This window comes from Acomys minous, assembly GCF_964271855.1.
Source record: "Acomys minous genome assembly, chromosome: 6".
Lineage (NCBI taxonomy): Eukaryota > Metazoa > Chordata > Mammalia > Rodentia > Muridae > Acomys > Acomys minous.
In genome coordinates this window covers 104,252,319-104,274,804 of record NC_140487.1, presented here as the reverse complement: position 1 = coordinate 104,274,804, position 22,486 = coordinate 104,252,319, and the positions used below count along the sequence as shown (strand labels likewise).

Here is a 22,486-nt window from a genome sequence, read left to right as displayed (position 1 = left end):
TATTCACAGTAGAAAAAGAAGCTAGGAAGGGACTCACACACTGAGGGGTCCCTCCAGATCTGGGTGGTTATTAGTGCCTTTTGCTTAGCTGCTGGTTATTCAAGGGGAGAGAGGAGGGAGGAGGCAAGGAAGGAGGAGGGAGATGGAGAAGAAAAGAGCGAAGGAAAAGGGACCAAGGGAGGAAGGGAGAGGGAACGAAGGGATGGTACTCACAGAAGCTGGGAGCTGGTCTGGTGCTATGTGTTCTAATGCTGTTTACTGACCCCAAGGGCCGTGAGCACGTGGCTATGAGGGCTGTCCTGACGGAACAGAAGCAGCCCGGGCAGGAACGATTAAGGCAAGTAACTCGGGGTACGTAGCTGGGAAATAGAATAGCTTAGAGGGTTGACGCCTGCCCAGTTACCGTGCTTTAAAGCTCTTATAAATCTGAGGTCTCTGTCTCAATTATTTGGGAACTAGCCAGGGTAGAGAGGCTGTCTACAGTCTAACGTCCCCCCTACAACACAAGGATCTGTACACATCTGTGAGCTGTGGACAAATGCCGATGATGGAGCGAGGTGGGAACTCAAGGTGTGTGTGTGGTGGTGGGGGCGGTGCCTTGCTCCGCACTTTCACTTTTGGCATCTCTCAGTGTCTGGAAGATCTCTGCCTGTAGGGCACATGAACCGTGCGTGCGACCAGGGAAGTGGCCCACAGCAAGAGTGAAGTCGAGAGGTGTCCGAACACTGAAAGTCTCATCTTGAGCCTGGCCCGCACGCCCTGGTGCACGTAGTCTTGAAACCCCCACCTCTGCCACCCTTGAGGTAGTCATGTAGCTTGGTGACCAGGCTTCAGGTTTCCTCGTAAGGACGCGTCTAGCTAGCACCTGGAACTCCTCTCTGTGCAAATGCAGCATTCCCAGCAGCTCAGCCCCAGCCAATGAGGCACACTCAGCCCAAAAAGCCCTACTCACTTCCCTAAGGTTTATAAAGCCCTTATTCTGTCCCTCCCCCCAATAAAGAGAGTTGTATCATTTGGAGAGCTCCTCTCCTCGAACCGTATTCGCCACCGGGCTGAGATCCTGCTAACACACCTACATTGGTGTCGGCACATCCCGAAGGGAAGGAGGAAGATTGGGGTTCCAGAAGAACATCTGCCTACTTAGTGCTAGCCCTTGCGGGAGTAACTGTGGCTGGGAGACGCTTGTCTGAGTGAGGGCTCGCGCTACCTTAATATTCTTTTTAATTTCTCATTTACTTAGTGTGCATATGACCCCACAGTGTATATGCATGCACCGTGGCACTCTTGTGGAGCGCAGAAGGTAACTGGGAAAGAGAAAGAGCTTTCTCCTTCTGCCATGAGAAGCCTGGAGGTTGAACCTGAAGTGTCAGGCTCGGCAGTAAGTGCCCTTACCCATTGAGCTATCTTGTAGGTCTAAATTCGATCTCTCTTTGTGTACACACACACACACACACACACACACACACACACACACACACACGCACACACACGCACATACACATGTACATGCGCGTGCACAGCGTGGCAGGCACATGCAATAAGTCCCATGGCCTCCTAGTTCTTGCCCTGTTATGAGCCTTCTACCCTTTACTTCCTGGACCGCTGTTCTTAGCAGTGAACCTGTCCCCACCCTTATTTCTCGTGCTTTCCCTGTTGCCCTGGTCTTACTTCCCTTTGGACAGGGCTGGTCAAAATACTTAGAGCCCAAGCATCAGGGTATCTCCAGTGGACTTTGGAATGTTCCAGGCAAAAAGTGAAACTCAGAGGAAAGAGCAAGAAGACCAAAGAGATAAAACCCAAGCGCCCTCCCTTTGTGGCAGGCTCTGGGCTATCGCTGTTCCAGCCTCTCTCTGTAGCTTAGGTATTGTTCCTTACAGAGCCAAAACAACAACAACAACAACAACCACAGCGGGGAAACGGGAAACCATCATTTGTGTATTTACTAAGAATGAAGTGAGTTAGCAGGAGCGCTTCTGAATTTGTTCCTTCTTCCTCACCTCAGGTGCAGCCAGGTCTCCTCACCCAGCAAACCCTGGAGACAGCCTCCCCCAGGGACTCCCCAACACAGTCTGTCCCTTCAGCTCACTCTCCATAAAAGAGCCAGATGCCCAAACATAGCATATAGGGGGTATGTATGCAGGGAAAATTCCTTGCCTTTCTGGGAAGCCCCTCCCCTGGCTCTGGCCCTCCTCTTTGGCTACCTGGTAACCTTCTCACCATCTTTGAGGTCTCAGCTCTGGAGTCAACTTTTTCAGGATGACTTCCTGAGCCTCCTGATCTGTCCCCCTCAACAGTCCCATTTGAACAGGAAATACAGAGCCTCTACATAGTAACAGAGTTGCCACACCAGGGAGTGAATGAATGAATGGATGAATGAATGATGCTGAGTCAGGTCGGTCAGGAGCCCTCCTCCTGATTTGCATATGCACGCCAGAAAGTGAAACAGCACTCACTGCTTGGTCATTATTTACCAAGGGTCCCCTATAGCATCATTAACTGCGCAACTACCTTCATACCCGGATCCTTCCCGCTCATTCATTGGGCTTGCTTGGCTGTCAGTGTACACATGGGGGGCGGGGTGTCACCAGCAACTTAGCTATCCCAGGCTTTGTCACTGCGGACCAGTGGTGAGAAAGAACAGGGAGGCGTTGGCTGAAGCCATGGTGACCCTGAAAGCTGGCACGAGGTGCTCAACTACACGCCAGTGGATTTCATCAGGGGTCAGATAGGCTGGTGGGTGTCCAGAAGGTCATTCCAGCAGCACTGTCACTTTAAGAAATCCTAAATTCCCATGTGTGCCACTGACCTCACAGTGCATGGGGTATAGTTTTTAAAAATGTGGACAGGGTGAACACTGCATCTCCTTAATTCTAAGTGAATGGGACGGCATACCAGGGAGCATAAATTTGATATCTCTTTCATTAACACACTCATATCTCCCACTGAAAGCCCTGCTAGTCACCACTCTAGCTCTTTCGTGGCTCCCTCTAGCCCTAATCCTTAATGGTGACATCCTTTGAGCTCTCTGTGCTGCCAATTGGTGGACCAATTCTTCTTGTCACTTAAGGTTCTCCATAACCAGGACACTCTAATCCCATTATCCACTTGTCCCTGCTCCAGCCGGCCTGTTTTCTCAGTCGATCCTCCTTGCACACCTCTCAGCATCCTGCCAATTCCAACCTGCTCTTTGCCTCCGACTCCTCTGAGCCGTACCGCGCGAGGCTCAGCCTGGCCAGCCATGTGATATAACGTGAAGGCCTGGGGTATTCTCCCTAGACACAGGAAGCTTTCCCTTCAGCTCTTAGCTCTCTCATGTACAAATGGATCCTATTCAATAGGGCTGTAGGAAAGAGGTCATGAGAAAGGCTGGGCGCCTGTCAGTCGGAGACGCTCCTTTCTTCTCCGATGGCCTGGAACTCTAAGGAGTTCCCGCGTCAGGTGCTCATTTGGGAAGTTAGCTTTCCTGGGAGGAGAGTGTACCAATGCCAGACACTGCTGGCTTTTGTCACTTAGTTCTTTAATTCGAGCACTTTTGGTCCTCGTTTTACGGACAAGGAAGCATAGAACAAACCGCCTGGGTCACACAGCTCAAGCAGATGTGCACTGGCCTTGAGGACTTGGTACCGTCACTGTGATTGAAGTGCCACATTGAGCCTAGTATGCAGCATGTCATCCCAGAGCTTTAACTCATACCTCACTTTCCCAGAGGAGGGAAGAAAGAGAGAGACTCTTAATGATTATGTCTCACCTGCAGTCAATGGAGGGGCTGGGCTCCAAAACCTGGTCTGCATAGCTTCAAACCTGGGCCCCCGCCGCTCTGTGATAGAAATGTCCTGTGTGGCTTTAGATGCAGCCCTATGAGGCTGAGACTGAGTCCCACATGCCCAATCCAAACCTAGGGTCACTATGGCCACTACTATTTAATTCCCAGCAGTGATCAGAGGGTCCTGACAACACCTAGGGGTCGGTCAATGATGCTGGTGACAGCTCCCCTTGACAGTAAGTGGCAAGCGTTTCTTTGTTGGCTCTGGACACTTACCCAATGGTGCAGCCGGCGTCTGCCTCGATGGTCCAGATGCAGTTGAGATTGTGTTCATAGGGGGCCGGGTACCCAGGCGACAGCACCTGCCCCGACACCTCTCCTCTCACTGTCCCTCCACACTCAGCTGAAAGAGATTGCAACAGAACCAGAATCATGGGGGTAGCCTGAACATCCGGCAGAGTCACTGAGTGCCCCCCAAGTCTACCCCATTCCAGGCGGTAAGGCAGAGCACGCAAAAGCCTTGCTGGGCGAGGCTAGTACTCAGAACCGGAAACACATTCTTAATACTCGATAATAAAAGACACAACACACACAACCCAATTAAGAACTAGGCAAAGGATTTTAATAGCCATGTGTCCAAAGAAGATACGTGAACGGCCAATATGAGTGTAAGGAGTTGCTTACCCTAATTTGGTTTCGTTATGGAACTGCCAATCAAAATCACCACCACCCCATTCTTACCGTGACCAAAAGGCAAGTGTTGGCAATAGAACGTCAAGTGTAGGTGAGGCTGGGGGAGGGGTGGTGGTGGGCAGACTAGAGCCTTCATAATCCTGATGGAAATGTATGACGATGCAGCCACTTTGGGAAACAAGCTGGTAGGTAGTTTCTTAAGATTGTTAAATGTAAGCCACCATACGATGTAGTAGCGCCTCTCTCAGAAGAAGCGAAAACATATGTTCACCTAGAAGCTTAGACCTGTGTGTGTTTTTAGCGGTGTTATTCATAGTAGCCAACGAGTGGAGATGGCCCAGTGTCCATTAACTGAAGGGAAAACAACATGTGGTTTATCTTTCTGACAGATAAATCCATAAAGAAGAATGCAGCTCACACACATGCTATGGTGTAGAACTGGAAAACGTGATGCTAAGTGAAAGAAACCAGATGCCAAAGACTCTATTGTATAATCCCACTTATGCAAAGTATATCCAGAATAGCGAGGCTAGCGGTTTCGAGGGTGCATAATGTTTACCAAGGCTTGAGGAGTGAGTAGTGAGTGACTGCCAGTGGATGTAGACTTCCCTTTTGAAGGAGAAACTGTTCAACGCTTAGTGGCAATGGCGCTGCAAGCACGTGGGATGAACAAAAACCGGATTGTGTATTTTTCCAATGGGTTAATAAACTTGTACTTGAAACAGCCCCCAGAGGGTACGGACTAGCTGCCTACTCCATGACCAAACTCGTTGGAGCTTCCCAAAGCAGAACAGGAAGGAGTTTGCACCTGGCCATGACACAAAGGGACCCCCGGCGCTAGCTCTCAGGGGGCGCGCTGCTGACTTGACTCAGTTATTTTCTAGATCAGGGCTGGTGGAGGAGACACCACTGTACGTCTGCATATCCTGGCACATGCACAATTCTAGCCAGTGCTGGTGCCCAGGAGGAGGAGGAGGAGGAGGAGGAGGAAGAGGAGGAGGAGGAGGAAGAGGAGGAGGAGGAGGAAGAGGAGGAGGAGGAGGAAGAAGCCAGTTCCCTACTGGTACAGGACAGAGAGCTGGGAGGGTTTGGATTCAGATGCATATTAAAGGAGGAGCCAGAGCTGCCCAGGTTGGGTGCTGGCAGGGGAGGCTGGGAAGGACAGGAGGAAGAGACCATGCAGTCAGAGAGAAGAGGAGGGGCCTGGTAGGTCAGGGTGGGGATGTGCAGTGGTAGACAGCAGGGCTAGGGACCTAGGCAAGCGTGAGGTGTTGGAAGACAAGGTGTACCAGGCTGCTGTGAGCGGGTTCTGGTGCAGGGAAGAAGAGCAGTGTGCAAACATGTGAATGAACTCTCTTGGCAACGGTGAGGGAGTGGCCAGCAGTAGCAGCTCGGAAGAGCACAGAGGATTGAGCCTCAAGGCAAGGAAACTGGTGGAGGGGATCTGTGCTCCCTGTCATCCTGAGTCACTTCACCCATGAGCTGGTGGCTCCCCACACCTGCAGTCTCCGTTAGCCATGTCTACTTCTAAGACTTCTGTCCCTAAACCTCTGAGACATTTCCCACATTGTCTCTACTTGGCCTCCAATCCCAGAGTCTCAGCTTAGGCCCTCTCCACCTCTTAGCTGGCTCGGTGCTTTCTGAGGCACTTCCCAAGAGGAGGATGCGCCCTGCCTCTGGAGGGAAATCCACATCTTCTGGTTGTCCTTCCTTTGGGCCCCCTGACTTTAGGAGGATCCCTGGTCCTGCCAAGTCTGATGAGCTAACTCCACAGGCCAGGCATCCTTTGCTTGGACCAACAACATGGCGAGCGTCCTCCCTAGGACACCTTTGAGACACCCTCCCCTGCCCAAGTAGAGCTGATGCTGCCTTCCTTCGCATCTCCAGCGCAGTGTGAATAAAATGACTATACTGCAAGTACGTTAGACTAGTGTCTGTCAACTCCCCTGCCAGACCAGGCTCTTGGCTGCAGACACCTTGTCGGAGACTGCACATCGAGTGTGTGGCAGAGTGTTGGGCACACAACAGAAGTTTAATAAGCATTTACTGAGTGAATGGATGCACGGCCCAGTGAGTAGAAGATTATTGCTTCCCAGGAAAATTACTGTGTCGGAGGCAAAGAAGCATGAGGGGAAAACGAAGAGGTTTGAGGCTGAGCTGTTTAGGAAAGGGAGTGATTGGTTAAGCAAGGGGCGAAATGCTAGAGAAGATGGGTTCAGACTCACAGAGGGGAGACTGACCTGTTACTAATAAAGGCCCATGAGGCATCACTCTGACCTTGAGGCTCACCCGAGGCCCCTAAGAAAGGGATGAGGGAGGGACCTACTTCCCAGTAAGTGTTTAGGAAACTAGGCCCTTTCTTTGTGCTATCCTCCCTGTGGGCCTCCATTCTGTGGTGTCGTTGGGGTGGGGTAGCTCCAACTTGGTTGACAGGCATGAGGTGAATGAGCCTGTGGCGGGGAGTGAGCGAGAGGGAGAGTGACAATCTGATGGGGAGCAGGAAGATGGGACAGTGGGAGAGCGTCATCCACGACCTTGGCTTCCACACCAGAGGGTGGGTATTTGGAGACAGGAGTCCTGGGAAGAGCTTCACAGGGATCCAGCCTCTCCATCCTTCCCCATGGGGTCATGCTATTCAAGGGCTAGCAGGAGGGCAGGAGGGCCTGGGTATTCCAGCCTGCAGCATTCACTAGAAGCCACTCCTTGAGGTTCCACTCTTCCTGGCCTGCCCCCTTTCTTCCCATCCTAGAGCCTTGGCTGCTGGGCTTGGGCTATGGATTCTCCTCATCAATGAAGCAAACACTTGAATATGTAAAGCTGCATCAGTCACTTCAGTAGCCCATGCTAAACTCAACCCTCAACGTGGCATGTGCTCTCTCTTCTCTCTTTTCTCTTCTCTTCTCTTCTTTCTTTTCTCTCCTCCTCCTCCTCCTCTTCTTCTTCTTTTCTCTCTCTCTCTCTCTCTCTCTCTCTCTCTCTCTCTCTCTCTCTCTCTCTCTCTCTCTCTCTCAGCCTGAAGATGCTTCACTGAGGAAGGCTTCCAAGGCCCAAAGCCTGAGGTATAAATAGTCTTCCCGGCCCTGTTTGAGTGGATTCTCTAAATCCAGTGTAACTGACACATTGGAGAGTAGAGGGGCCGGGAAAGGAATCCTTTCTGCAAAGCAAACAGTTATCTCATGGGAACCACCGTCTCTCCTCTTGCTTGCTTTGATCTGCTTGCCTTGTGCTACGTGCTGCTGTCTGTTGATGCACGCGTGTCCCTGGCTGACCTGAGAGTGCTCATATCTGAATTCTAAGCACCTGTGTTGGGCCTGGAACAGGAATGAAAGAACCCAGGGATAACAAGAGGAATGGTCACAGATGGTAAAGTCCCAGTGCCGGAGCAATGAAGACGGGAGGATCCTTGGGGCCAGCAAGCCTAGCTGAATTGAGCAGCCCTGGGTCTCTCCCAGTGAGAGACTCTGTTTCAACAAACAAACAAACAACAAACAAACAAAGTGCATGACTCCTGAGGCTGACCTCTGGTTTCATCATGAATCTACACACACACACACACACACACACACACACACACACACACACACTCTCATACTTTCTGGGTTGAAATTCTTGCTCTTTGACCCTCTGTGTGTGGTGTGGAGACCCCGTTACAATGTAGCTATCCAGGGTAATGGGACCAACCATAGTCACTAAGGTTTCTCCCAGTGTTGTTTATCCAGGTGGCACTGTGTGTGCTCAGGCTAGACCATCCACCTACCCATCTTACCCTCCCACTGATGAGATCATATCTACCCTTCCAGGTCTCAATTGAACTGTCACTCCCTGTGCAGAACCTTCTCACGTAGTCCCAGGACTCTGAACAGAGGAGATGCGGGGACAGGAAGGTCTGTAGACAGAGCTCATCGTCATGACAACAGCCCATATGTATACCTGCTCTCTTTGGTAGATCAGGAGATTTCCAGTGGCTGGGACAGACTTTCTCCTTTCTTGGCTTCTATATCCCCAGACACCTGCCTGCCTCTTTCGAGCATGCGTGGTTTGGTAGGCCCTCGTGTTTCCCCGCCCTCTCCCATGGCTATTTTATTCTCGTCCAATCTACCTGCACTGCATTGGTACACTGTGGGTACTGGGCACAGGAGACCAGGCTGGCAAGATCTGATTTGGAGGAAACAGGATAAGTTGGGTGATAGAAGTCTGAGCAGCCCAGAAGTGAACAAGAGGCCAGACAAACAGAAATGGTAGCAGTCTGCATATTTTTTCAGTTTGGCCTTGGACCACTGTCTCTGTGACGAAAGCATACAGCCTCCAGGGGAACACCTGTTGACAACTGGCAAGATCCACAGGCTTAGGATGGGAAGACACATGCTGCACACCACAGTCTTCTGCAAGGATGAGATCAGATCTAGCTTGTGACCTCAGCCCTTCTCCCAGGATTTATAATAGAAAAGGGAGCACAAATTCATCTCACTTGCAGGGAAACTGAGACCTAGAGTGAACTGGAGGGCCATTTAAGTCTTGGTGTGACAGGAAGCCCTGGAGTCACTTCTCCCTCAGGCAGAGACCCCCCCCTACCACTTCTCCATTGCCTGTGCTACAACACTGAGGGCATGACTTGACTAAACGTGTGACTGTTACTGCCCGTGTGATGAATCGGGAGTTCCAGAAAACGGAGAAGGGTGCCCATCAAGCCACAATGCTAACAGGTAGATCCAATCCTGGTTGATGGCCCCCGGTCCTGGATACCCTTTCTGAGGCCCGGGATGGAGTGCAGATGACTACGGAAGGACCAAGGAGTCTCTTGCAAATGAAGAGGCCGTCTTACCGACACAGGTGGGCAGTGGTCGGTCCCACGTCCTGCGTTCTCCACTGAGACACACCAGCTCCTCACTGCCCCGAAGACTGTAGCCAGGGTCACAGCTGAAGGTCACTGAGCTGCCTGCAAAATGACCTCCATCGTGGACCTTGTAGCCAAACTGGGGGGTCCCTGGGTCCTCACATCGGATGAGCTCAAAACCTGGGGAAGACGGAAGAGAAACAGTAGGCTGAGACCCTGGGGACAGAAAGGTGGCTCCTCCTCCCCTCTACCTTGTGTCCAGAGGTTCCCTCGCCACCACCCTGGGTGTGCCAGCCTCGGACTCATGACCCAGCCCTATTTTTATCCTCTGTGGTGGGTGTATTTCTCTACTGCTTCGTGCAAATGAATTCAGATTTTAACAGTGTGCATGCTTGGGGCTGGATTTCCTTTTTTTTTGACCGGGTAGCATTCTGTGAGTGTGGGGATCTGTGGTTTCTGTTTTGCTCATGGGACACTGTGAGAGGGCAGAGCAGCATGGGGGTGGGGGATGGAGTGGGGGGGGGGCACATGTCACTACGCAAACAGCTGCATGGAAAGGGCTGGAGGAGGAGAGTCTCCCGTGAGTCCCCACTCCACTCTGTGGGACTCCAGAGACCTTGCCTCTCATTCCTTATTCATAGAGGTCTGGCAGGTGGGTGTAATTATTGGCACTCTACCGTTGAGGGCATTGACTTGGGGAGGTTAACTAAATTGTCTGAAATTCACACCATTTTCAGTTAATAGAAATGGAATTCAAATGCGACTCTATTTAATCCCGGTACATGGGAGCCACTTCTGAAAGAGGTAAAGATCCCCGTGTGAGACATGCTGGCACCCAGGCAAGGGAAATTCCTGAGGAGACCTCGCTGGACCACTGGAGTCGCTCTCATACAATCTGTCCATCTCAGGTAATGAGCAGCCCGCTGTCACGTAACTGGGAAATTACCGCCACAGGTGTAGAATTTCTCTGTCATTTCAAGAAGTTTTAGCTGCCTCTCCCCTCACTTCCTCAGCCAACCTCCCTCTGTTTCTATGTACTTGCTCTATGAAGTCCTTAAAACGGGTGGCCTTTGTGTCTGGTTTTCTTTGCTCGGGTTAATGTTTTAACACAATGGTTCTCAACCTTCCTAAGGCTGCGGATCTTTTATTGCAGTTCTTCACACTGTGGTGACCCCACCCCCACCCCACCCCCCTCGCACCCAGCCATAAAATTATTCTCATTGCTACTTCATATCTGTAATTTTGCTACTGTTGTGAATCATAATCTAAATATCTGATAAGCAAGGTGTTTGATATGCAAACCCTTGCAAAAGGTCACCTGACACCCAAATGGGTCGCACAACCCACAGGTTGAGAACCGCTGTTTTAATGATCTATGTGTGTTAAAGCACTAATCATTTCTTCCTTTTCGTTGCCAAATAATACTCCATGGTATGGACACACCACGTTTTCTATATCCACCCGTTAGTTATGAATCGCCCACCAGATTTTAAAGACACGAATAAGCACGCATTCTTTAGGTCTGCCAGGCAAACGAGTTCACATGAATAACATGGAAAAGTCTGGCTTCACAGTCTATTCAGATCCAATAAAGACTTACTAGAGAATTGAAGTTCAAAGCCTTTGCTGGTGTTTTCTGCATCTGTGATGAAGTCAAGCCACAGGCTGCTGGATGTGCTGTTCAACGTCACCCCCAACATCTCAGAGCGGCTGAAGACCCCCAGCAACCGGGCGGTGTTGTTACTGCCGTCATAGACCTGGATGCCAGAGACCCCAATCCAATGACATCAGAGTTGCCTAGTTCAGACAAGGTCTTCTCACCCTGCAGCCCACATCCCCAGTGTGCAGCCATCAGTAACAGCCGCCAGGCAGAGAGGCAGGTAGCCACCAGATGCTCGAAAGGTGGCAAAGTGAAGCCAGCAACTGAGTCAGTAGTGTCCCCACCCCCCCCACACCCCCATAGTTAGCACGGTGCCCCGTGGGTCTCTAGTCTTTGGGAACTGGTTGCTACTCTACCGTCCTGTGGCAATCTGCTTGTTTCCTCGGTGCTCATATGCTACCGGCCCACTGTTCAGCAGCCTTGGGAAGCCAGGCTGGGGCCTTGAGTCCCCGAGCCATCTGTTTCTGTAGACAGATAGGCTGAAAGCGCACTGAGTGTGTGCATCACTCAACGCACACTCTTGTCCTTCCACCAGGTGACACAGCTATTGTCCTGCCTGCCTGTGGCAGTAGCCTGCCTTGACCGTTCTTCGGGCATGATCCCTGGGGTTGCAAGCTGGATGTACTTAAAAATGGCCACCGTGTTATGGTGACCTGCCTTTCCCCGGGCCCTGCCCCTCCCCTTCCTGGCATAATGAGGGCTCCAGCCAGGGCCTGCTGGGTTTGCCAATGGGGGAAATAGCGCTGGCATCTGGCTTCCCTCATTCCCATCTGTCCCCTGAACTTCCAAGTACCAGCAAAAGCAACAGTCATCAGAGTAATGAACTGGCTCCCCAGGTCTCGAGGTGGCTGCTCCTTTCTAGATAGTTGTACAAATAACAACAGAAGTTGTGATTGAGTGAGAGGCCCCCTGGCGCTTTGGTAAATATCAAAGATGGGATCTATGGGTGGGAGATGAATGTTTGTGCACGGCACACAATGTGGTGCCAGCTGCCAGCAAATTGGAGCAATATTTCCACCCTTCCGTCTCGGAAGCTGAGCCATCCTTCCAGCTAACAACGGCGCTGTGTGGCGCAGAATTCTTTCTGAGGCTCCTAGAGCCCAATCCCTTTCCCTACTGTACTAAGAGTCCTGGACGTCCACCCTGAGATGACACCACTTTTGCGCATGCCCGTGCATGCGCAGGAAGTGCACATCATGGCGTGGGTACAGAGGCCAGACCCCAGTCTTGGGTGTTAGTCCCGCCTTCCACCTTATTAGAGGCAGGATTTCTTGTTTGCTCAGCCTCATCTTTGTTTGCCACCGTGTATGCCGGGCTAGCTGGCCTGGGAGCTTCCAGAATTCTCTCATCTTGCAATAAGGCCCTTGGGATTACAGATATACACTACCATATACAGCTTTTATACTGGTTCTGGGGATTCGAACTCAGGTCTTCATGCTTGGACAACAAACTCTTTACCCTCTGAACTATCTCCAAAGCCATAAAAACATGTTGTTGTTTTTTAAGCCATGAAAACATCTGTTGGAACGAATGGATCAAGATATCAATAGTCAACACTCGATACCGCATGTTAAGGCACCAGACACCAGTGGTTCTTAGCGGACTGAATATAGCGTTGTTGTACTGGAAATATTAAACCTGTTCAAATTGAGCCTTTGTATCCAGTTTCTACCTAACACGGAAAGCCGAGGCCAGAAGCTCAGATGACATGATACACTGGGCAGGTCGAAATCAGAACCGGAATGTAGAAAATGCTACTGAACAAGCGGACGCATGTCTCAACAAATACACCAGATGAGAAAAGGCAAAGGGGTTGTGAAAGGCTACAGGTTAACAAACCTGTAAGGACAGCAAATCCAGCATGAAGATTTTACGTGCAGCCTGACTCAAATAAACTGTAAATCCAAAAATACACGATGACATTTATGAGATAATTTGGAGATCTCAATATTGCCTGGATGTATGGTGATATTAAGGAATTATTGTTAATTAATAAGTATAACGAGTGTGGAATTCTTTTCCCTTTATTCTCAAGGCATAATTTGTTCTAATCCATTAAGGACCAAAAGGTTGTTTGTATCATTATGATAAAATCGTTGCAGAAAAATTTATAACACAAAAAAGCACAAAGGGAAGAAAACAGCTTTTGTTCTGGTGGAGATATCATCCTAGGCATGCGTGCATGCGTGCGTGCGTGCGTGCGTGCGTGCGTGTGTGTGTGTGCAAAATTGAGGGGCTGGGATGATGGCTCTGTCGGTAAAATGCTTGTTGGTCAAGTGTAAGGTCTTGAGTTCCGATCCCCAGCACCCATGCTAAAGAGCCAAAGCCAGCTTGTAGAGACTCCTCCCACCACCAATGTTAAGGCCTCCTCTCCTGCATATGTAATTATGCATTGGTCTGTAAACTCAGATTTGCTTGTGAACTTTCTCTTCTACTGCTTTTAGTCCTTCTGTCCTGTGCTCTGTCCACACCAACTTAGAAATGTGGCAGAGCTGGTGTGTGCCCGTAACCCCAGCACTGGGGAGGCAGACCGGACCCCCTGGCCTCCTTGGCTAACCTGGTGAGCTCCAGGATCAGTGAGAGAGGACATGATTGAGGAACGATCTGCCACTGACCTCTGGTCTCCATACATGTATGGAGCACACACGTATGAATATGTACATACACACACACAAACAAGACCAAACTATAAATGCTCTCAGTAAAGTGCATATCATTTTCAAGTCTTTAAATAGTTTTCCACGGCAGCATTTAAATAGCTGTAGGGATTTCCAGCACAAAATTAACACAATCTACAACATGGTTATTTACTTAGCAGCTTTCAGAGTATGTGCTGAGGCAGGTAGGAGACTTTCAGCAATCACCACAAATAAGAAAGCCAGTGTTTTCCTACAATTATTGTTTTTTTTTTTGTCATAAATCCATTTGGAATTTATTTTTGCATACCATGCAAGATTCTACTTCACCCCTGGCCCATTAGTCATTCAACAAAACCCCGGGAGGGGGGCAGAGGGAGTGTTTACTTTTGTTTTTAAGTCATGGTCTCCTAATGTAGTTTGGGCCAGCCTAGAACTTGCTACGTAGAGCAGGCTGGCCTTACACTCACAGAGATCTCCCTGCTGCTACCTTCCAAGTGTCGGGGTGAAAGGTGTGCACCCCCAATTCCAGGCTTCAAAACCATGTTAGCAAATATCCTACCCACCGCCAATTTTAAATCCATCTCTGTGGCATATATAATTCCAGTATGAGTCCGTGAGTTAGGATTTGTTTCTGACTTTTCTCTCCTGTTGCGGCTGTCTATCCTTGTGGTGCTCTGCACTGCTTCAGGCATTTGTAGCTTTACAATACTGCTATGTATGGAGTACAGCTTCTCAATTGTCTTCTTTAAAAAAAAATTCTCTCATATTTATTCTCCTAGGTAAACTTTAAGGGTTTCCCCAAATTAGAAAAGAAAATAACACCCCATCCAAAGAAAAGTCCTGTGTTATTCGGACTGAGTTATGTGAAGTGGGATGCTCTGAGAAAACAAAGCAAGGATGTAACACCGCATCTTCCGACACGCGGCTCCATCTTGCCAAGTTGTCAACGCATCATAGCACGACTCTATTCTCTACTTCCTCCTGGGTGACTTTATAGTTTTCTCTGTTATTGGAAAATAGATCTTTAAAAACATGTCTCCAACAGGCTACCATTTGATAGGCCAGTTCATCAGTACATAGAGAAGATGGGAACACCTTCCTGAGTAACCCAAGGCAGTCCCTGCACATCCGGCTGAACTCTCTAAGTGCAGAACTTTCCACACAGGATAACACACGTGGGCGGCATCTCTGTGGACATTCCTGCATATCTGCTTGCAAATGTGGGCTATTTAGTTCCTCCAGAACAAGGAAGCTGGCTTCAGGGCAGTCCCCACCTCCCATCACGTCAGATCTCGCCAGACTGTTCTCCAAAGAAGATTGCTGCCAACTCACACTAGTTTGCTCCAGCACTTTCCTCGGCTTTATATCCATGCCAGCACTCGGTGTTCTCAGGCGTTAGGCTCTTTCCTGATTTGATGGATACGGAAAGCATTGCATTTTCATTTAACTTTCCTGGATCACCACCCAGACTGGGCAAGGGTGTCTGTATGTTCACTGACAATTCTACCGCTCTCCTGCGAACTCCCAGCACATGTCCCCTGGTCATGGCATTTCCCTGCATTTATTACAGTTCTGTTTTCTTTTACAATCAAGTTCTATAATTTTCTTGTAAAGATTATCCACATGCTAGGGGACAAATCTCTAGATGGTTTCCAATTTTTGCCTCGATAACAAATGAGGATTTTATTTTCCTGATTACATGTTTTAATTGGTTACAGAAACACCAGCTGCTTTGTTGAATTGTCTTATTGGTTCTGATAGCTTATTAGTTGAATCATTTGTGTCTTCTAAATAAACGAGAGAATTTTCTGCTCTCCTTTCTAATTTGTATAGCTTCCTTTGTTGTGTCTGGGTCTAACTGTAATGGCTTGGATCGGCAGCATAATGCTGAGAATTGTTGGCCGTGTCATGGCCACTGGTCTTGTCTTTCAGCTGCCTGGAATCCTGCAGGGAAAATTTCCATTAAACCTAATGCTTAGTGTGGTGTTTAGAAGGGCCTTTCTGCTGTCCTGTTGAGGAAATTCAACTCCCAGTTTGTTTTTTAAAAAATCTTTTAAGAATCCGGACTGGAGACTGGCTTTCATCTAAGGATGTTTTGTAATAAATTAACAGGGCCATCCCTCCCTTCTCTCCTTCCCTCCCTCCCTCCCTCCTTCCCTCCCTTCTGTTCTAACCTATTCCTAGGATACTAGCCTGAAGCAGAAGAAAGTCTCAATGTTTAAAGAGTTTAGACCTAGACAGTGGCAATCTCATGCAGGCAATTTAAACGATAGCATCACGAGTTTTCTACTGGGTTGACACAGCCTCACAGACCTGGATCCTGCCTGCTTTGTTATCTTTGTATTGATATGCTGGATGGATTCAATCTGATATTGTCTAGGGGGTTTTCAGACCAATGATCATAAATAAGACTGGCTTAATAGGTCTATCTTTCTGTGTTTACTCTTTAATTTTTAGGTTTTTTTTTTCCGCTATAAATTGACAAGCTACATCTGTGTGGAATATGGGGCAATGCTTGGATTTATAAATAAAAAGTGAAAAATTAAATAAAGCTAAAATCAACATATTCATCACCTCAACTATTTCTCATTCTACCTCTCCCTCCCTCCTTCTTTCTCCCCTACCTCCCCCCCCCCTTTCTCTCTCTCTCTCCCTGTATGTGTGGTATCTTCTTCAAGCTTTGTTTTTCTTTCTTTCTTTCTTTCCTTCTTATGAGACATAGTCTCACTACATAGACCAGGCTGGTCTTGAACTTACAGAGACGTGCTGCCTCTACCTCCTGAGTGCCAGTATTAAAGGTATAGGCCACTACACATGCTCTACCCCTAGTTTCTTTCTTTTATTTATCTTTCCTTCCTTCCATTCTTCTTCTTTTCTTTCCTTCCCTCTCTCTTTCTTTCAGACTGCGACCCTCACTGTACCAGGGTCTCCGATTTGGCTAGGTAGGCGGGCTAGCAGGTACCAGCATCTCCCTGTTTCTACCATCCGGCACAGGACTACAGCCATGCCCCAGTGTGATGAGTCTGGCTTTCACCTGGGCTCTGGGGATCTGAACTCAGGTACTCATGCTTGTGTGGCAGGCACTTTGCTGACTGAGCTCTCTCTCCAGCCCTGCTGATTATTCTGTATCACGTGATTGTGAAATACATTATCTGTTAACGTACTCTACCCATCGCCTTGTGCAATAGATCCCAAAGACAAAGCCCTAGTCCTCAACCCAGGTAGGACTCTGCACCATTTGGCCATCACCTCCCTCCCCACCGCCCCCTCCTCCAGCCTCTGGGGACCACCATTCCTTGCTTTAACACCTGTGCTTTCACTTGTCCCATTTATACATGTGAATTGGGGTGCCCATCTTTCTTTTTTCTTTTCTTTTTTTCTGGGGTAGCTTGATTACTGCAGGGATTACCTGTAACTGGGCCTGGCCTGGAGCTTTGGGGGAGATGGTATAGGGGGTTTCAATTTGTAAAAAATGGTTTTTGGTTTATTTGGGTTCTCACTTTCTTTGTTTCATCATCATCATCATCATCATCATCATTGTCATCATCATTATTATTTTTTTTTTCTGAGACAAGATTTCTCTCTGTAGCCTTGGCTGGCTTAAATTAGGTATGTAGACGAGGCTGGCCTCCAACTCACAGAGATTGGCATGCCTCTGCCTCCCAAGTGCTGGGATTAAAGGAGTGTGCCACCATTGCTCAGTGGTTCTCTAATATTAGTGTTTTTAAAAATATTTTAGTTGTGTGGGTAAGTGTATCTCAGTGTGGATTATGTGCATGTGAGTTCAGTGTCAGCGATGCCAGGAAGGGGGTGTTGAATCTCTTGGAGCTGAAGGTATAAGTAGTTATGAGCTGTAAGCCATGTGTGCTGGGAGCGCAACTTGAGTCCTCTGGAAGATCAGTGTGAACTCTTTAACTGCTGGGCCATCTCTTCAGCCCCGAATATTAGCATTTTCTAATCTAGAAAACACCTGTCTCCATTTCTTTTGAGCTTTCCGATTTCTTGGCTTACAGCTATTCCTACTTTCCTGTCGCCATAATCTGGATCACACCTACATGTATATCCCTTTTCGCCCTCGTATTCTATAGTCTTCACTTCTTTTTTGGCTCAGTCCTGCCAGGTTTATTTTATTAGTCACTTTAAAAAAAGAAAAGTTGATTTTGCTGATACTGCTATTGCTAGTAGTTTGTCTTTTGTTTTGTTTGTAACTTCCTTATTTGATAGATAGATAGATAGATTGATTGATTGATTGATAGAGACAAGATCTCATTGGGTAGCTCAGGTTAGCCTGGAACTCACTGGGTAGCTTCGGCTGTCCTTGAACTCATGACATTCTTCCTGCTCAGTTCCCAGGAAGTGGGGTTACGAACTTAAACCACCATGCCCAGTTCCTGTTCTTCTTTAGAAACCATCTTTTTCCAGTCTGAGTGTCCATCGCCTGCCGTAACAACATGTGGGGGGCTGAGGCAAGAGGATGAAAGGTTTGGGGGTACACCTGGAGAGTCTCCAAAACCAGCAAGTGGACAGACAAACAGCTATGCACCTTTCTCCTTCTCTCTTTGGCTTTATTCTGTCATGTTATTCAAGTCACTAAGCCCTCGTTTATTTTTCATGTGGGTGACATGTCAGAGGCTCACAGAGGTATAGCAGGATTTTTCTATGGAAACTCCCACAGCGACTGTAACTTTATTAAATTTTTAAAAAACATTTCTACTAGCCATATTATTTGGCACATCAAGTTTTATTGTGGATTGATCGAACATTTCATTAATACAAAAGGACCCTCTTCTTCATTTCCTTTTGAGGCGTGGAGATGTCCTCCAGAGTGTCCCGTAATGAGCTGATTTCATTTCTCTGTGTTACCAACACCCCCCCCCCATTGTCTCCATTCGGTGTTTTAATTGGATGATCATGTTTTTCATCTCCATCCAATCTTCCCTCATCTGAGCTAGCTCTGTTTTCATTATTGCCTATTTTGTGCCATAAATACAATATTCTCTCGACTCCTGTGAAGAATACCAATTAGGAGCTTTAAAAAATATGTTTCTGTTCTTTGTGGCAAACAGAGGGGGCGATCAGCTCTGATCCCTCAGACAGGTCCCCTTCTCATCTGATGAATATTCACGCGGGTTTGGTTAATTTCCTTGTTGGTACATCACGGCAGAGGAGAAATGGAAACGGGAGACTATACCTCCCCTAGATTTTAAGGGGGAGCAAGGAAGCAGTGCCAAAGATGCCCACAGAAGCACACAGAAGCATTTCCACTGTTGGGGTGTTGGCGATGGTGGCCTGCCCCTTCTCTACTGAGCCTGACAACTCTTGGTCATCTTTCCCTGGAGAGTCAATGAAAACCAAGGACGGGACAGGATGTCACCTAAGAGTGGAATTGGGCTCTGTTGTCTCTCAAACCCAGTACTCATACTGAAGAGTGAGGATGACTGAGATCTGGTCCCCAATAGTGGCCTTACCCTCGGCTGTGCATGGATGTTCCTTTAGGCTTTATCAAGATGTGTATGTATGCAGGTGTGGGTGGGTGTATGCAGGTGTGGGTGGGTGTATGCGGGTGTGGGTGGGTGTATGCAGGTGTGGCTGCATATGGGTGCGCATGTGTGTGTAGGGCAGAGGGCCACTTTGGGTATGGTTCCTGAGGAACCACGAACATTGCTTTCTAATATGAGTCTCTTTGGGCTGTGTGACTTACTGATTGCACTAAGAACGCGAGCCAGTGAACCCCAGGGACTCTCTTGCCTCCACGTCACCAGTGCTGGTTTTGCAAGCCTGTGCCCCATGGCTGGCTTTTTACATGGGTATTGGGGAATTGATTTCAGGCCCTCGTGGATGTGTGGGAGCACTTTATTCACTGAGCCACCTCCCCAGCCCTTCCCAGGGATCTATGTTACTTAACTCACAAGCTGGGAATCACCATAGGATGCCCTCTGCCATGTTACAATGAAGCAAGGAAGCCCTCTTAAGATGCAGTACCATGCTCCCGGGCTTCCAGCCTTTAGAACTGAGAACTGGATAAATCTATACTTTTTAATCCATTAAAAATTTTTGAAAATTGTATATCAAAGCCATCCTTGCCTGATTTCCAGGGCTGAGACCACCTTTCTTCACTTGCCTTTAGCTATCCTAATGGCAACCTGGGAAGGTTGTAGTTATGTGCCCATGTTTCCTTAGATATCTTGAGTTGGGAATTGTCTTTCTGCACTATTGTATTTTAAGGCGTTTTCTGTCTCACTCACGTCAGATTGGCAGCAAGATCAAAAAAGAGCGGGGCGGAAACAGAATATAAGCTAGAGTGTGCGGTGGACTAAGTCAAACTCCAGGGAAAATTTTGCTTTTAGGGTAATGATCAGGCCAGAAGTTACTTATGCCAGGTCAGAAATAAGAGGCCTTGGGTTTGGGGGATCAGTCAAGTGCATTGGCACTATCTTTGGAGACAAGTAAAGTGTGGAGAAGGTGACAGATTCCAAGGTCTGTCTGTTCAGGTGCGCACCAGTCCACTTTGGAGGCACAGGTAAGGAAGATCCGAGCAGTGTGAAAGGTGAGTCATTTGTACTAAGGCAAGGAGCACAGGTTGTTGAGGGTAACTCCCATGTTCTAGGCTCCTTGCATAGCTGTGCTGAGGTCGACCAGATGGCAGGTGTGGCACTCTTCCTGCCTGTGATTGCGGGGCAGCTCTGAATCCCATTTAGGAAGGTATGACTGCCAGTTTTTTGAGTCCCCAAAACGGTTTTGTTACATGTTTATGTCCTGAGTTCTTTCTAAGAGGTTAGAGAGTCCTGGGGAGAAGATCTAGGACAGGAAACAGACAAACAGTGCCATCCCAATCTGCTTGCCTTCCCTTATCCAGAAACTTGTTCTAGACGAGTGGTTCTCCTCCTTTCTAATGCTCTGACCCTTTAATACCGTCCCTCATGTTGTGCTGATCCACAACCATAAAATTACATTTGTTGCTACTTCATAGCTGTAATTTTGCTGCTGTTATGAGTTGTAATGTAAGTATCTGATATCTGACCTCACAGGCTGAGACCGCTGCTCCAGAGGGTTCAGTGATTTCATGTGGTGTGTGGGTGCATGCTCGTGCATGTGTATATGTGTGTGTGTGTGTGTGTGTGTGTGTGTGTGTGTTGAAAAGTGAAAGCTACTAACATGCCTCAATGCTCTCACTAGGTTATTTTATACACACCTCAGTTATTTAATGAGGAGTGAGGTAAGGATGAGAAATGCTTCCACCTACACAGTGAGTGGGTAAGTGTGTGTGTGTGTGGGGGGGGGGAGGCTCTAGGGATGGGTCAGTGTACCAACTGTCCATAAACACGACAGTCATTTAATGGTTCCTCTTTATACTTCCCAGAGTAACGGCCTTTGGATGTTCTGAATGTTCCTCATGTCAGTATTTCTCCAGCTGCCGAGAATGAAATCGTATTAGGATAAGCTAGTAAAGTTCCTTGGCTTAGGATGAAAATGACTAAATCTGGGCGTTGTTTTCTGCATAATCCATTTTATTACTGCAGTTCTTTAGTACACTCTCCAAGTTCAACTATTTATTACCCACACACGAATACCCTACACATTATCAGCAAGAGCCACTTAAGCACACACAAAGAAGTCCAAGGCACGTCTCTCAGGCTCTTAATAACTGCCTCTATCATCTGAATTCTGCCATTCTTTCCCTAATGAGCTCACTTCCTTCAGCCTATTGATGCTCAGAGGCCATTGTCACAGCACAGGGATGATTCTGCATGCTCAGAGCATATGTAACCTCATGAACACAAAGCATACTGACACACGGTGCAGATGCAAGTGAACAGATGTGCCAGGCCAGACATGTGCATTTACATACATGTGGAAACATACATAAGAAAGTGTGTGCACACATATCATGTACTCACATATATATACTACACATCTCAACCATGTACACACATATACCACACACACACATATGCAAACATGTACATATGTAACATATACACATGGACTCACACGTATACTATACACAAAATCTTAATATATTATACACACAACACATATACACATGTGTATATACATGTATGTATAGACACTACACACATGTATACATATATACTATATATAAACAACACACATACACACACACCACAATACACACATGCATGCATCCACACTCACATAGACAGACAGACAGACAGACAGACAGACAGACACACACACACACACACACACACACACACACACACAGAGTCTTAGTTAGGATTTCTGTTGCTGTAATAAAATACCATGACCAAAAGCGACTTGGGGAGGGAAGGATCTCTCTTTATACCCTCATTATAGTCCATCACTGAGGAAAGTCAGGACAGGGACTCAAGGCAGGTACCTGAGACAGGAGCTGATGCAGAGACCATGGAGGAGTGCTGCTTACAGGCTTGCTCTCCGTGTCTGCTCAGCCTGCTTTCTTATACACCCTTGGACTGACTGTGACTCAGAGAGGCACTACCCACGGTAGATTAGGTCCTTCCACATCAGTCAGAAAATTCCCCACAGACTTGTGTGTGTGTGTGTGTGTGTGTATGGATTCTATGAGCTCTTAATTTTTCAGATTTAAAGTCATGGTCCACAGTGGAAAATCTGATCCATGAACTGCTCCAAGTGAATTCATCACTATTTCTTGAACTGTGTGTGCATGTAGAGTACATGTATAGGCACACTTTGATGTGTGTGTATGTGTGTATGTGTGTTGTAGTGTATATGCAGGTACATGTTTTGTGTGTATGCATGTGCATGTGTGTGGTGTAGTATATACGCAAGTACATGTTTTATGTACATGCATGTGTGTGGTATAGTGTATGTGCAAGTACATGTTTTGTGTATGTGCACGTGTTTATGTACTTGTGTGTTTGAGTATGTGGGGT

At 47.9% G+C, this 22,486-nt stretch overlaps 1 protein-coding gene across 3 annotated transcripts in view; it reads right to left on the bottom strand.

Annotated features, from left to right (window-relative positions):
- CSMD2 (CUB and Sushi multiple domains 2) overlaps positions 1-22,486 on the bottom strand; it is a 573,432-nt gene that overhangs the window by 149,967 nt on the left and 400,979 nt on the right. For all 3 annotated transcript variants that reach the window (XM_084784630.1, XM_084784631.1, XM_084784632.1), the window contains 3 exons: positions 10,891-11,047; positions 9,279-9,470; positions 4,040-4,166 (listed from right to left, as the gene is read on the bottom strand). In XM_084784630.1, coding sequence (XP_084640756.1) covers positions 4,040-4,166; positions 9,279-9,470; positions 10,891-11,047 — 476 coding nt within the window. The remainder of the gene's footprint in view (positions 1-4,039; positions 4,167-9,278; positions 9,471-10,890; positions 11,048-22,486) is intronic.